This window comes from Sinocyclocheilus grahami, unplaced genomic scaffold (assembly GCF_001515645.1).
Source record: "Sinocyclocheilus grahami isolate Dianchi unplaced genomic scaffold, SAMN03320097.WGS_v1.1 scaffold8.1, whole genome shotgun sequence".
Lineage (NCBI taxonomy): Eukaryota > Metazoa > Chordata > Actinopteri > Cypriniformes > Cyprinidae > Sinocyclocheilus > Sinocyclocheilus grahami.
In genome coordinates this window covers 1,182,718-1,199,645 of record NW_015505187.1, presented here as the reverse complement: position 1 = coordinate 1,199,645, position 16,928 = coordinate 1,182,718, and the positions used below count along the sequence as shown (strand labels likewise).

Below are 16,928 nucleotides of genomic sequence, written 5' to 3'. Positions count from 1 at the left end.
GTCCTAAGACTTCCAACATGCATTTTTTCATGGCTAGAGCATGAATTATTTATTTTATTTTATTATATGTACAGTGCCGTGAAAAGGTTTTTGCCCCCTTCCTGTTTTTTAGTTTTTGTTTTTGTTTTTTTGCATATTTGTCACACTTGAATGATTAAGATGATAAAACAAATTTGAATATTACACAAAGATAATGCATGTAAAAACAAAATGCAGTTTTTAAATGATGATTTCATTTATTAAGGGAAAAAGCTGTCCAAACCTCCCTGGCGCTCCATGAAAAATTAATTGCCCCCTCCTGTTAAATCATGAAAGAACTGTGATTGACCACATTATTTTAGAAAGCTGAGTTAAATTTCACTAGCCACACCCAGGCCTGATTACTGCCAGACCTGTTGAATCAAGAAATCACTTAAATAGAACCTGTCTGACAAAGTGAAGCGTGCTGAAACACCAACACATCACCCCGCGATCTAAAGAAATTCAAGAACAGATGAGATGAGAAACAAAATAGTTGACATGTATCAGTCTGGAAAGGGTTATAAAGCCATTTCTTGGGCTTTGGGACTCCAGCGAACCACAGTCAGAGCCATTATCCACAAATGGAGAAAATTTGGAACTGTGGTGAACCTTCCCAGGAGTGGCCGGCCAACCAAAATTACTCCATGACCGCAATGATGACTCATCCAGGAGGTCATAAAAGAACCCACAACAACATCTAAAGAACTGCAGGCCTCACTTGCCTCAATTAAGGTCAGTGTTCATGATTCAACAATAAGAAAGAGACTGGGCAAAAACGGCATCCATGAGAGAGTTCCAAGCCACTGACCAAAAAGAACACAAAGGCTCGTCTCACATTTGCCAAAAAATATTTTGATTGTCCCCAAGACTTTTGGGCAAATATTCTGTGGACTGATGAGACAAAAGTTGAACTTTTTGGAAGGTGTGTGTCCTGTTACATCTGGTGTAAAACCAACACAGCATTTCATAAAAAGAACATCATACCAACAGTCAAACATGGTGGTGGTAGTGTGATGGTCTGAGGCTGCTTTGCAGCTTCAGGACCTGGACGACTTGCCATAATTGATGGAACCATGAATTCTGCACTCTATCAGAAAATCCTGAAGGAGAATGTCCGGCCGTCAGTTTGTGACCTCAAGCTCAAGCGCACTTGGGTTATGTAGCAGGACAATGATCCCAAACACACCAGCAAGTCCACCTCTGAATGGCTCAAGAAAAACTAAATTAAGGTTTTGGAGTGGCCAAGTCAAAGTCCAGACTTAAATCTGATTGAGATGCTGTGGCATGACCTTAAACAGTCCATTCATGCTCGAAAACCCTCCAATGTGGCTGAATTAAAACAATTCTGCAAAGAAGAGTGGGCCAAAATTCCTCCACAGCGATGTGAAAAACCCAATGCCAGTTATCGCAAATGCTTGATTGCAGTTGTTTTTTTGCATTATTGACACACTTTTTTCCTAATTAATGCTGTACAGTTGCTTTGACACAATCTGTATTGTTAAAAGCGCTATATAAATAAAGGTGAATAGACTTGTTGCTGCAAAGGGTGGCACAACCAGTTATTAGATTTAGGGGGCAATTACTTTTTCACGTAGTGCCAGGCAGGTTTGGACAGCTTTTTTCCCTTAATAAATGAAATCATTATTTTAAAACTGCATTTTGTATTTACTTGGGTTATCTTTGTGTAATATTAAAATTTGTTTTATCATCTGAATCATTCAAGTGACAAATATGCAAAAAATAAAAAAAAACACGAAGGGGCAAACACTTTTTCACAGCACTGTATATATTTCAACTAAGAATGTGAAATGTTTTTTCTCATTAATGGCTGAAACATATTACATGTATTATTTATGTATATATTTATGGAAAGAGATTGTAATAATGATCAAATTGCTAATTACTGTGAAGTATCTTTTTTCTAATTTATGGCTCATTATTTTTTTTCCTCATTCATAACATTTTATACAATTCCGTTGTTATGTCACATTTTTTTCTAAAAACTGATCCACTGCCTCTTTCTGTCTGTTTTTCTCACTCTCTTTCAGTCTTTCGCTTCAGCTCACCCTCGTCACATGAGATTTATTGAGTCTAAATTAGTGTTGGGGAAGCCGGTTTGTTTGCCTTGCAGTTTAGCCTCTCTCTGATTACTGTCTTTACATGCTTTTGGCACTTGTATTTAGTCAGGCAGACGGAATTGACTCTAAACATTTGAACTGAGCCTAACAGAAGCACTGCAGTATCGTTCAGTCGAAATTTGTGGAAATTACTTGACAAGAAGTTTTTATATATCTAATGAGCCATTTAATTCCAAGAATGTTTGCTCACAGATTGTTTAAGGGTGTTATAAAGAGTTGAACAGAATACCTTTGCACAGAGCTGTCACCTGTCATGTTAGCCAGAGGGTGAATAGGCCACCTGTGTGAACTGTGTAGGTTGTTAGATTTTATGACCCTTCTTTCTCTCTCTCTCTCTCTATAACTCACACACACCCTCTCTCTCACACACACACACACACACACACACAAAGAGACGTGAATTGACAAGTGAGATGTGTGTTTGTGTGTCAGGTTTTGCTTATAATGGGGAACAAATGTCCCTGCAAAAATCGCCTACATTGTGTGGAGTTCCACATGTGGAAAACAGCCTAATGCATTTGCAAAATAATAAATAAATAAAAATGCAAAATGGTGACAATATGACAGTTAGCTTTAAGAATAGGAGATAAAAAAATATTATTTGCTCAGTATTAAACACTAGAAGTGAAACGGAAAGTCTTGATGGTAGAATTAGTATTAAAAATAGTATTATTAATTTGAATAAAATCTCTTTCTTGGTAAACAAGCTCATTAAAACATGCACAGTCCTTCCAAACAAAAACAGAACACCTTGTCCTCTGCTCTCATAAGCACTATTTAGTTAGGCTTATAAAACATATTTATAGTTTTTCATATTTTCAGTTTCATAAATATTTCCATATTTCTATTTATTCCTGCAAATAAATCTCTTGGGGTCTCCTCAGGGACGTGGTGACAGCCTGTGATGCTGTGTCTTTGAGGCGAGGTTCAGGACGAGGATTCTGAGAAATCTCCATACCCCTGAATGTGCAGATAACAAGTATTAACCAGGGCTTATTGGAAGCAGATGCCCTTTTCCCAAAATCCTCAGCAGGGTTAATTTCTGAGAGTTCAGGCCTGCTTCTTTCTCCGCTGTGATCGAGGGGAGTGTTTATGTGTGTGTGAGCACAGTGATTTTTCTGTTGATGCTCGAATTCCTTGAAGGGCTTGCCAACTGATGCGTTTCTTTTGCTGATGTGAAAGCTGAATCAGTAAATTCATATATATATATATATTTGGGGTAAGATTTGAAAGAAAGAAAGAAAGAAATTAATGCTTCTATTGCGCAAGATCAAATATGACAGTAAAAACATTTATAATGTTACAGAAGATTTCAATTTCAAATAAATGCTGTTTATTGAACCTTCAATTCTTCAAAGATTTCTGAAAGAAAATTCCACAATAATATTAAAGAGCAAAAACTGTTTTCAACATTGATAATAATAAGAACCATTATTCATAATTGAGCACCAATAATAATTGATAATAATTGTGCACCAAATCAGCATATTAGAATGATTTCTGAAGGATCATGTGACACTGAAGACTGGAGTAATGATGCTGAAAATGCCATCACAGGAATAAATGATATTTTAAAACTCTACTGTTTTTAATCAAATAAATGCAGCCTTTGTGAGCATAAGAGATTTCTTTTAAAAATAAGAATCTTAATATAAACTAAGGGTGAAATAAAAATGTACCCCCTCAGACTAATGATCTGTGTAAAAATACATAATTAAGAAGAAGTGGTTCTGCCTATTGGAAAACGCTTCAGGTTTCCTGGAACATTAGAAGGAGTGAATAATGTGCTATTGATCCTTCCAAGCGAAGAACTCAGGAATGCGGCTCGTCTTGTTGCTATAGTGATAACAGTCTCTCCATACCTTTATTTTTATCACTGTCTCAAGGATTGTGTCTCAAAGCATGAGCTGTAATTGCATGAGTGTGTATCTTTGTGTATTTGTGGGCTCTATCATCAGTGCACTAATGATGCTTTTCTGCTAGAATAATTATGGTAAATTGAGTTCTTTGAAGCAGTTCTTCTTTTCAAATGTAATTTGCAGTGACTCTATTAGCAGAATAATAGAGAAATTATGTCTAACATCAAATAAATCATGTGCCATAGTAACATTCAAAGCAGGCATTGGGTTTTGGTGTTTTTATTTGTTCTGCCTCTCATTTTGTTTTCTTTTATCACCCTTTCAGAAGGAATATTTCCATTTAGTGAAATTCTGATTGTTGTGTAGGCACTGGTAAAGTAGCACATACAAGCCTTTGGTGTAGATGTAGTTTTTCTGCTGAACTAGGTCTATTTTTGCACACAGCCTTACATGTTACAGAATTAAAATGTACCACAATAATTATGCAATAAAATCTTAACATTTTATGGTAAGTTTTCTGTATTATATTCAGATATTAAGTATATTTATATTGCATTTGGGAGTTATTTTGATAATAAAATGTATTACCAATTCATGCCAGTAATGTTTAAATAAAATGATATGCCTGAAAGGATTAATAGCTGATTTAAATCATGCAACTATAGTAATAATCTGAATAGGCCTTTGAAATGATCATGGAATTTTGTTTTATTTAATTATACTTTGTTTTACACTATACTGATTACATATTATTACATATTAGGTGAATAAGAGAACAATGAAAGATATACAATCAAAGCATTCTAATGCAAAATAATTGTACTACAGTGATAAATAACAGACCAGTCCATGTTTTTGCATCATATCATAATATGTAAGTATAAAGCGCCACCTGCTGTCTGGAGAACAGACTAGCTATTATATTAAACCCGAAAAATAAATAATAATATGCAAAAGATAAGAAAAAAGAATAAGAATATTAAAGAAAATACTATAGAAAAAAAATGCAAATACTCTGGTCTTTCTTCTCGTAGGATGATATAAAATTCCCCAACGCTGATCTGAAATGACAATGAAAGAAATCTCCTACTCATAAAATATCTCATAAAGTAGACAAAGATTTATAATAAACTTAACAGTGTAGAGATTCTCCCTCCCATAATCTATTGAGAGACAGCATTACATTTACCATTTGCAAGAACATATCAAAACACACTTACACTGAGGTTGTCCACTGTTGAGATGGCTCCAAATTCTCCTTTAATCTTACAGATAACAGAATAGGACTCAATAATCTCCAGAACACACTGATACTTCTGATCTCCATGTAGACCCGTCACAGTCACCTCATTCATACTCAAATTCAGCATATCTGCCCTTTTCTGAGAAACAGAGAGTGTGGCATGGTTTGGAGGTGGTGAGTTTCACATTCTGATGTGCAGAAACCCTGACTGCTCACAATAATAATATTTACTGGAAGTTTTTTAATACCTACGCATGCCACAACATGCGGACTGTACACTGATGTTAAACTCACCTTAATATTCACCTGTAGATCATTGGCCACCTGTAAGGTGGTGAATCCAGTGAATCTCGGATTATACTCGAAGGACAAATACTTACAGTCCACACTGGAGTTCCCAACATTCAAGCTGAATAAACCACATTCAGAATAAGAACAATGGTGGGAGTGAAACCACACGTCCTGAGAAAGAGAGAAGCTACATGTAAGCTGCGAATAGAGTAAATAATGTTTTGTTTGAATGAATAAATATCAGTCAGTGAATTACATTTGACAATTATATTAGCAAAGTAATTAAACAATCTGATAAACTACAACTCGTGTTTGACTGTTGATCTCCATATGACAGTGCTGTAAGCTGCTAGACTGGATCTTCTTTAGGGTAAAGCTCATTTTTAGCCTAATGCAGGAGTAATACGCACACGTCTTACCCCTGAGCTTGTGTTGTATTGTGTTTTCAGAACATGTTGAGAATATGACTGCTTGCTGACATTAATTGACTCAACAAATTCCAGATTGCTCCCCTGAACACGAATCTTCCTTCCACCACTGAAGAAATATTTAAAACAATTTAGTCAAGAAAGCAGACTCCAGAATCAGGGAAGAGGCAACTCAGTACACTCTTAAAAATAAAGGTGCTTCACGATGCCATAGAAGAACCTTTTTGTCTAAAAGGTTCCATAAAGATCCTTTAACATCTGAAGAACCTTTCTGTTTCACCAAATGTTCTTTGTGGTGAAAGAAGGTTCTTCAGATCATAAAAAGGTAAGAAAGAGATGGTTCTTTAAAGAACCTTTGACTGAATGGTTCTTTGTGGAACCAAAAATGGTTCTTCTATAGCATCACTGTGAAGAACCTTTTAAAGCACCTTTATTTTAAAGAGTGTAATATATGGTATAAAAAAGTAATAAAATAGTAGTCCTTATTATTATAAATAAAAATAAATTAATATACAATAAATAATATATTAAATATTATATAGTACACTGTAAAAAATGACTGTGAATTTAACGGTAAAAGACTGTAAAAATGCTACAGTACAAACCTGTTAAATGGTTAACGGTAAATTCCCCTACTATATACGCTGAAAAACTGTATTGGACATTACATGTATTGGACATAAATTTGATGGTAGTATACCGTTTTTGGAATTGAAAAATACCGTATAATTTACAGTGAATAACCGTAAATTGACATTCCCAGAATTCCCTGTGTTACATTTCAAATTTGATGTTTTTTTGTTGAAATAACTATGTTTCTTCTTAGTTTTTTCTTATCAGTTTTGTATATTAGGGTTGTGTGTTAGACCTAATGTTGTTAAATGAATGTTTATTGCATTATTTCAGTTTCATGTGTGTTACCATGGTGGTGTTTAGTGTTTGTGTGAATGACGCTGTGCACCTTCTATATATGTTAATATTTAAAAGCTGCTTGTGATGGGCTTTGGTTCATCATGTGACTTTCTCATCAGCACCTGCATTTGGTGGTTATCAGTGTATTACAAAGTTACAAAACAGATTTCAGTACTTCAATAAGGTTGGTATATTAACATTATAAGTTAATGAAATTACTGTATTTAACTGTAAATTTAAGTTAAAACCGTAAAACCTAAAACGTTGCTACCGTATTTTTTACGGTAAAATTCCGGCAACCACAGCTGCCGGTTTTTTACCGTAAATTTTACGGAATTTCTTTTACAGTGTATTTAAATGAAAAACTGATATGATAGAAAAACAAATGCTGATTAGACAGTTGTCTGACCTCCACCAGCTGACTGTGGGCTGTATTCCAGTGCAGCTGGGCTGAGAACTGTAAGTGATGATGCTGTTACCATGACAACGGTCGTCAGGAGTAACAACACACACTTTCACTGTTCCTTTAGTTCCACTGGGAGGAATGTGGAACCTTAAAGTGTCACTGGAGCGATCGAACACTGGAGATCTGAAGAGAAGCATTCATGTGCAGATATACAGTATCATTTATCTGAATATACACACATTCATATGTACCACTAAACACAAACACACAGAATCTCACTCTTTAGGAATGCAGTCCAGATCCCCTTGAATACGGATTTTAGTAACAGCTTCCAGGTTCCTTCCTCTTAAAGACACGTTGTTTCTGCCATGGAAAGAAGCCTTGTTCGGCTCCAGAGACAGAATATCTGGCTTCTACAGGACATCAAAGTGTGAGGATATAAGATGCAACCAAACATATTTAAAAGTACATTTAACATGACCGTTGGTCCTTATAAAGCAAAATCCTTAGTACTCGGTATGACACTTACTTCATATTCCATCTCATAGAGCACATCATTACATGCATCCTAAAGAGAGGAGAAAGACAGAGAAATGTGAGTTTTCTTCAGCCAGTGCAATGGTATTTCTGATATCAAGAATAAATTAATCTCTTTATGAGATTAAAGAGAATATCTCTTAACACTTTATGAAGGCATGCTATTTCCCAGTACACATATACTGAATTAGTGGATTGTAGGTTACACATTGTCTCACCTGTATGTTTAACTGGGGTCCAGGTCCATGTGCCCATTCACAACGCTTGGAGGATGAGGACCAGTGACACCCAGCTGAGATACACTGAACACACCTGCATTTAATGTTAAACGTGTCGTGTTAAACCACTGCATGGCATTTTTTAAATTAATAATTTATTTTAAAACTCTTTTAGGCTCTTCTTACTGTGTATAAGAAGCACTTGGTGAATTATCTTTGATATTCAGGCAGTCTTTCAGCACCAGTGTCTCTGTGATCTTCTGATCCCCAAGAGCCACTTCAGCTGAGATGTTTAAACCTTAACGGATTATCAAAAAGTAATGATGATAACATTTTTTAAAAAGTTTTCTGGATACAGATAGCCAATACTGCAGAATAAACCCAGACAGACTGATCAGGACTTCTCACGTTGGTACTGCATTTATGCATTTAGCAGACATCCATAGTGACTTACATTGCATACAGCTAGTCTCATTTATTTTGCTTTTTTTTTTTTTTGAGATACTTGGAAAAAAAGTTTAGCTTATGAGATACCTTATAGTAAAATATATTGGTTTCAGATGTGTCATGAAGCTACCATGGTTACGATTGCTGAGAGAGTGAAAGGAAATAACAAGATATGTAGATATGCTCTGCGGTCACATAATTTATTATAATTTCCTCCCCACAACATAAAGACGCACACATATTATTGAATCAATGTTACTAGTCCTTGCGTGTAAGTGAGAAATCATAGGCAAAAACTTTAAAGGTTGTCATCATAAATTATGTATTGCTGATTTATGAGTTCTCTATTCTCGCAATTTATTTTAGCTTGTGCTAATTTCCTTCCCATTATTTTTAATGTAAGAGCAGCAGTTGCCAAGTTCACTTATTTGTGATTTTAAGCTTGTTTCTTCTTCCTCAATTTGTAGGGCTTGTTTACAGAATTTGGGCTTGTTAGTTTGCACACATAGGAGAAATCGAATGACTGCTTTATCATCTGATTCTGTCTAATAATGCCATTGGAAACTCTGTTCTGTCTCTTTGGATATGCGCTGTGGTGTCAGAGCCATTTCCACTGAAATGCTGCTGTTATACATGTCAGCTGCATGCATACTATAGCTGCTTTTAATGCAATAGTGTGTATATAGAATAAAGTGGCTGGATTTTATTGAGGACAATAAAACCTTGCTTTAAGTGTGGTACGTGTGCACATTGAATACAAAGCACACAACACCAATCCACTACACTGACAGAGAACCAACCTGTAGTATATAGTAGCTGGTCAGAAAAACTACAGTTGCAGTTTGGAAAAACTGCATTCAGATCAGACCCGTCACACAGTTTTACACTTCCTGTGGTGAAGGTGCATGAGAAGGTGGGATTTCCTGTGCTCTCCAGACTCAAGGAAAGATGTAGAGTAATCTGTGTAGGAATGGGCATTGACTGGTCAGTAGAAATTGCTAATATATTTTCAATGCAATGAAAAATGGTTTTATTTGAAGTTAATATAATTATACCTTGCTGGAAGATTTCTCTGCCCAAACCTGAAAAGAAAACAGCTTTTCCTGAAGGGAGTTTTTTGGGGTGGACACCCATGAAGATTTCGAACATTCATCTTGGGTGGAGCATCTAGACGAGCAGAAATATATCATTTGGAGTTGTTATGCCAGGTTGGATAAGCTATTGATTTTTTTAAACTAGCTAGCATATTAAACTCTTTTTTACTTGTAAGTGCAACATATGTTAATCTGACCTCTGTGTTTTCACACACCAGCCGCAGAGAGGATCCAGAGCAGCTCTGCAGTCTATTAGAGTGCTGTATTTAGCACACTCAACCACAGACACTCTTCTTAACTACACCAAAGACATGAGCAGAAAGCAAAAAAATAAATAAAAAATTGAGTTCACACAACTTTTTGAAATAAGGAAAATTTTAACAAAAAACAGAGAGAGATCGATTATAGCAGTCAGAAAAAAACTACAAAATTACAGTCATTCCTTCTGCAGCTCTATTAAAACACATTGCAGCAGTGTTACAGTATAGTTTATAATTATTAGATGCCAGAGTATAACACAAGGTATGGTGCACACATCATTTAAAAAGAAAGAAAGACAAAGAAAAGCACTCAGATTTTATAATATACCATGTATAGACTTATAATGTTAATAGGGGTGTCACGATATACCGGTATTAAACTCTACACACAAAACCACAATACACAACATTCAAAACATTACACATCTCTTGCAAAAGCAAATACTTCTTTCAAAACTATTTTAACTCTCATAAAAATGGTGTTTTTGCACAGTAACTCTACACAACACCAAATGATTAGCCATATACACGCCTACTATCACTACAACACTACTATCTTGTGTCTTTTTTATGTTCAGTGTGCAGTGGAGCACACAGGAGTTTGTCCATTTGAATTTATTTCTACTGCTTTAAAACAATCTCTATTGTACTCTATCATTCATTACACACTCTTAGAAAAGAAGGTACAAAAGCTGTCACTTTTCAGTAGGTACACCTTTGTACTTAAAATGTCCGTATCGGTAACTTAAAAATATAAAAGGTATAAATGTAACTTTTACAGATTTTTCAACTGCTTACACACAAAATCTTTACTTGTCACACAATTTCTGAAACCTGACACTCAAACACCAGAACCTCACACCAAATCTGCAAAACCATACACTAATTCTCGGCCTTTGACTCAGTTTTCAATTTCATAAAAACACTTTTTGCAAAACACGACAACACACAATTTTCTATGTAACACACAAACATCTAACAGGAATTAATATTATGGCAAAAGTGTTTGCAAATGTTTGCTTTTGAGATGTGTTTGTGATATTTTGAATGCAGTGCTTCATTTTGCAAGAGATGTGAGGCATTTTGCATTTTGTGTGTAGTTCTTCAGATTTGTGTGTAAAGTTTTGAAAAAAAAGAGGCAAAGTTTTGAAAATGTGTGTAAGCAGTTGAAAAAAAACGTGTTGAAATAAAGGTGACTTGACCTGTATGAATATTCAATATATATTTACAAAGGTCTGGAAGCAAAAATGCAAGGAAAAACAGTTTTTTTCAGACTTGGTCTGAAGATTCAGTATATGAATGAATGGTTTCACTGAGTGTGCCTCAAGTACAACTTTTAGTTTAGTGAGTAAGCAATTAAAAAATAAAGTGTTTTCAGTGTTGACACATTTTATTGACTGTACATTTGTAAATCTCACCTGTTTCTTCAGAGCGATGTAGATGTGTTTGAAATCTACTGGATCAAAGTGCATTCTGGGAAGCACTGCTCGTTCATCATCAGATTTGTACAGCACTATTGGACATCCTGGTGTGAATTTCTCATCCAACATCAGCTAAAAATATAAACAACAGCATTATCCAAACTTTAGCCAAATCATTATATAACTGGTGCTTTATTCATGCAATTTATTAATTTCGCTGTTCATTGCTGGGATATGAAGTACACTTCTTATTATTCACAGATTCCACAAAGAATATTTTTTTAAAATAATTTTTAAGCCTTATAATTTTAACAAGGCCCCACAAATTCACAGGCTACTTATACCCTCAGTGTTTTGTAACTAGAGATGATAACATTTAAGAAACTAGTGAAAAATAGAATACGAGGCAGACCTTTATGAGTTGGCCATCACTGGTTCCTATGAACAGCACAATCCAGGATTCAATGCTCGTTGCTGCCACTGCTGACATTGAGCTGTATTTGAACACCACAGAGAGTGGCTGAAGTTCACTACCACTCTAAAACACAAACAACATTAGTGAATACTACAGTGAATTACGTTTATCATGCAACATGTATTCTATTACAAATGTTATTCAAGTCTCTGTAAAGCAAAATACTGTTTAAAAAGTATACAAGTAATTTCCAACCTCAGAATCACATTTTTCACCGTAAGCGCAGAAGCCCTTCACTCGGCCTTGAAGGTTACTGATGTCGTACAGAGCCAGCGCGCTGTTCTCCGGATCCTGCTGATTCTGCGCACTGAACACACCTGCCCAAATAACACGGTTCACTGAGGGAATAACGGTGCAGGCGACGAGCACTGGACGAACTTTATCACTGCAGCATCGTATCGTTGCAGCCTGTAGGGATTTGATTATGTCTATCTTTTTCCCTTTAGAGCTGTTCATCCACAGGACGAGCACTTTCCTCTCACTGTCAGTCTTTGCATTGAGAAATAAATAGGATTCTGAGGGCGAAACTCTCTGGAATCCATCAACAAACTCCACATCTCTCGTTGTGCTCTGAATGACGGCATCTGATAGTTCCGCTGTTTTTGAGAAAATCCCACCTTTTTGAGACTCTAAAGTGCTCCGCAAGCTAACAACAGAATATATGGTATCTTGAGCTTTTACATCGTCATCCTTTTTCCCAACCAAAAGGTACCTACCACTTATGAAGGCAACAGATTTCTCATTCTGTCGCGGTCCTACCAATATATTACTTTCATAATGAATACTGTCAGTAATGTCATTTATATCAAGAACTTCACAATATCCATCTTCAAAAGTCCCACATGTTATCAGGGTGCCGTTCAGATCAAAAGCCACCAGAATGTTAACTCTAGTGATGTCTTTCCTCTTCTCCTCATATAGATCGTGTCTCATCTGATGTAGTCGATGGTCAGTAAGAACAAATAACTTTCTGTCACCAACTACAAAGTCCTTGATGTCTCCATCAAAGTCCTGCATATCACTGCAAATGCAATATTTCAGAAGTAAAAGTATTCCAAGTAAGTATCTTCCCATCGTATTTAATAAGTAAATGAGCAGTTGGGTAGGCCTACTAGTGTATTTGATAATGAGATCTTGTCACAGAGATCAACTGCGCTCAGATGAGTATAAGGGTGAAGTGGGTGGATGTGAAGTAGTGCTGTGAGATGAGGGCGGAGGTCTAGCAACAACAGACATTTTGATTTCTAAAACGAAGACAAACTTTCCAAACAGTTACTTGAGTGAAAGTTAAAAATAATCAAAATTCACAAAATTAAAATAAAAAGTATGCTTAATCGTTTTAAAATGTAACTTATGACATCAAGGGGAAGGAGATTTTTGCGAAGTACAAGATCAACGTGTTTAATAATAATATTCATATTGGTTTTTGTCCTGATGCAAATATCACAAAACCTGTCACCCATCTTGTATAATTCACTTCGCAGACAAGGGAAAGCATACATCTGTATATGTAAAAACAAATTAGGCTATTAGTTTTGGGACATACTACTACTTCTTTGATTGTTGATGTTATATCAAGCTAAATAAAATACCATGAAACATTTTTTTTTTTACCTTTTCGGTTCATGTAACGCATGGCAAAAATATATGGCTATAAATAGCAGTCTCTCCATACTTTTATTTTTATCGCTCTCTGATGGATTGCGTCTCAACGCATGAGCTGTAATTGTATTAGTGTGTCTCTGTGTATTTGTGGGATCACCACTCTTCATTTTGTGTTCTTTTGTAGCCTCTCAAGTGTAGATTAATTTTGATGGTTTTTTATGGCACTGACATTTTTGGTAAATTTGAAGTTTTGGTAAAGATGTAGTTTCTCGGCTTGTTTATTTTTGCACGTTTCTGAATGTACAGAAGGAAAACGTGTCATAGTAATGGCACTAAAATATCACAACTCCGTGCACAGCAACCACTATGAATATCGGAGACATGTGGTTGTTAATGCATTAACCACTGTGCATATGCAGGAAATACCATTTCACATAGCAAAAAAGTGGTAAGCATTCTATGTTTGATGAAATTTAGGGCTCTTCAAGTATAAGGCATTACATGTGATACATATCATATTCTGATCAGTACGTCAAGTTTTAAAGCCCTCTCATTGTCTTGAATATATTTACATGTATATATATATATATTTTATTTTTATTTTTTTTCAGATTTTTGCTGTGAGAAACCGGAATTGTTTCTATTGCTTCTTCATACTTGACCAGATGATTTCTGTGGACTGAGGCAGAAATAGTTTGTATTTTCTCTCATTCTGTGAAGACAAGAATCCCCAATGCTGATCTGAAAATATAATGAAAAAAATGTTCTGCTCTTAAAGGATCTCATAAACTTCACTAAGATTTAGCAGCAATTAACAAAGTCAAACTATGGACTTCTCCTTCCCATTATCTATTGATATTTAACATATATAATTACCCAAAATAAAACAGACTTACACTGATTGTGTCCACTGCTGGGACGGCTCCCAATTCTCCATTAATTGTACAGATAATGGCATTGAACTCAATCTTCTCCAAAACACACCGATACTGCCGATCTCTCTGTTGACCCGTCACATTCACCTCGTTCATACTCAAATTCAGCATATCTCTATTAGCATATATTTTCTATTTTTTATTATTAAAAATAGCATGAAAGGGGCAGAACTACAAACAGTAACAGTTTATTCAGCCAATTTAGTCACTCTTTACCGGAATGTTCACCTGTAGATCACTGGCCACTGGAACCTTTGGAAAAGGTTCATTATTACTCAAAGCTTTTTAAAACGGTTTATGCTGTGGCCATCTAGTGGTCATAAAAATAAATAACACCTTCCAAAGTGTTATGTTCCATTACAGCCAGTGGTTTCACATCTGGTTCTACAACTTATTTTTTTGTTTTATTATATTTTATATAAATAATGTTTATTGTCAAAATCATTCATTTGTGTCGGTGTACTTGCACTAAAATAAGTAAGATTTAAAAATTTAAAAAACAATGAAACGGCATTGAGGTTCGCTTCGTTTGAAACAGATACTGAAGCAGTCACGTGGTTTTCAGGCGAATAAAGCTTCGGACGTCATAGATCACATGCTTTTCTCAAAACGCAATGATCAAATCTGTCAAATGAGAACTCAGGCACTATGTGTGAATGTGGACTGTATAATTGTATTATGATGAAGTCCTCTGAGCTGCTAGACTGGTTCCTGTTTGAGGTTAATGGCACATTTTAGCTTAGTTATCACTCATGTAATAAACACATCTTACCCCTGAGCTTGTGCTGTATTGTGTTTCCAGCACTTTATTAGAGGGAAGGACAGTAAATGAAAACTCTAGTGAAAATAAAGGCATATGCGTTGGAGTGAGAGGTGAAGGAGACCTTTATGAGTTGGCCATCACTGGTTCCTATGAACAGCACAATCCAGGATCCATTTCTAACTGCTGCCACTGCTGACATTGAGCTGTACTTGAACACCACAGAGAGCGGCTGAAGTTCAGTATCAGTCTGAAACAAACAACAAAATTAAACTTTATTTAATACTTGTCATAGTGAATAGTTAGTACCTAATTCATTACATGTTATCATGCATATTGTCACCAGATCGTCAGCCAGTTGTTGATTCTCCACAGAATGTGGGGGTGGTGTCTTGTACAGGGTGATGTTCTTGAGACCAGTCCATACTGACACCGGATCGTTGGCTGAAAACTGTTTTCTCAGCTTTTCAGAGTAGTTTTTTAGCCACTCTGATGTTTTTGTTAGTCTGTTCCTGTCCTGGTAATACAATATTTTATCCCCACTTCTGTAAGCATCCTCTTTGGCGTGACAAAGCTGTTTGAATTTCCCAGTAAACCACGGGTTATCATTATTAAATTACAAGAATGTCCTGGTGGGGATGCACATATCCTCACAGAAACTGATATATGAAGTTACAGTCTCTGTGAGCTCGTCAAGATTGGTGGCTGCAGATTCAAAAACACTCCAATCAGTGAGGTCGAAACAGGCTTGAAAATCCCTCTCTGCTTCATTGGTCCATCTTTTATCAGTCCTTAAAACAGGTTTAGCTGATTTCAGTTTCCCTTTCATGGGAACTTCGAACTGCGTCCTCTAGGGTAATGGGGAACGCCTTGTCTATGGGGAACGCGTGGGGATCGCAGGTGGATCTGGCCGATGAGTTTGAAGGGGGGTTTCCCTTTCGCAATCGTCGGCTGTGCACGAGAGTGAGCCGCTGGAGGATGATGTTATTTCATTAACATTGTCTGATTCAGGGGCCAGTGCTCTACTGGGATCAGCCCAGCAAAAACCGGAAATGTCTGAGGAGGGCAAAGAAGCTGAGTCTGAGCATTCCCAATCCTCCTGTCCAGCGTATGATGAGGTTTTGGAAATTATGGATCGCGCCACGGCGAGGCTTTACTTGCCATGAAGCGGGGGAAAAAAGTGACGGCGCGAGTATCTCGATGAACATTATTTTTCTGGCCATAACCCTCCAGCTCAGGTGAGCCTTCCTTTCTTCCTGTTTTCCATATAAAGATTGAGAAGGAATGGAAGAGGCCGTTTTTTCCTCACGCATCCATCGATTCCAGCATACGAGTTATGCCAACATCGAGGCGATGCGTAAAAGCGGTTATGAGAAGAGGCCCCTATAGAGAGATGCTGGCTAGCTATCGCTCTATGGGTGAGATGTCCTCTAAAACTCCCCTCCTTGACATCTCGCTCGGCACCCCCTCTGCTGGGTTCAGAAACCGGGTGCCCGACTTGCAGTGTTATTTCACTCGTCGAAATATGTCCAGACGGTAAGAAAAGCCGGGTTTCAGCTTCATACTTCCTGGATCATGCGGCCATAACACAGGCTTCTGCGGGAGCCTTCGTGATCATCAGGCCCCCGGCGCATCACTGCAAAAATTTCCTGGACGTCCGGGCTGGGGTTACGCTTTCATGCTACCCTGACTGGTCTACCGTATCTGGGTCGCCCTGAGGGGTTTCCCGATCACCAGGATATCCCGTCTTGCTGAGGCATCGAGCGGGAGGTATAGGTGGCATTACGAGAACCTTCCTGTGTAATGCTGTCTCGGGCAGTGCTCCCCTCACCTTTGAGGGTTGTATTTGAGCTTGCCTCTACCGTTTGGCCCAGTACT

At 36.8% G+C, this 16,928-nt stretch overlaps 1 protein-coding gene across 1 annotated transcript; it reads right to left on the bottom strand.

The window, feature by feature from the left end:
• Nucleotides 1-4,941: 4,941 nt before the first annotated feature.
• On the bottom strand, nucleotides 4,942-12,824 carry LOC107591003 (plexin-C1-like). Its single transcript, XM_016279993.1, has 15 exons — nucleotides 11,946-12,824; nucleotides 11,688-11,813; nucleotides 11,273-11,407; nucleotides 9,792-9,892; nucleotides 9,556-9,667; nucleotides 9,301-9,460; nucleotides 8,240-8,351; nucleotides 8,054-8,147; nucleotides 7,828-7,866; nucleotides 7,578-7,711; nucleotides 7,302-7,481; nucleotides 5,972-6,089; nucleotides 5,556-5,723; nucleotides 5,239-5,400; nucleotides 4,942-5,079 (listed from the first exon to the last, which is right to left on the bottom strand). Exons 1-15 carry the CDS (start codon nucleotides 12,822-12,824, stop codon nucleotides 4,942-4,944), a joined length of 2,658 nt encoding a protein of 885 aa, XP_016135479.1.
• Nucleotides 12,825-16,928: the final 4,104 nt, after the last annotated feature.

What these genes read in the sequence shown, in the direction of transcription:
- LOC107591003 (XM_016279993.1), bottom strand. Translation starts at nt 12,824, where the DNA reads ATGGGAAGATACTTACTTGGAATACTTTTACTTCTGAAATATTGCATT. An exon ending in GACCCCAGTTAAACATACAG is followed by an intron (nt 7,867 to 8,053) that starts GTGAGACAATGT and finishes TCCTCTCTTTAG; the next exon opens with GATGCATGTAATGATGTGCT. An exon ending in CAACAGTGGACAACCTCAGT is followed by an intron (nt 5,080 to 5,238) that starts GTAAGTGTGTTT and finishes TTGTCATTTCAG; the next exon opens with ATCAGCGTTGGGGAATTTTA.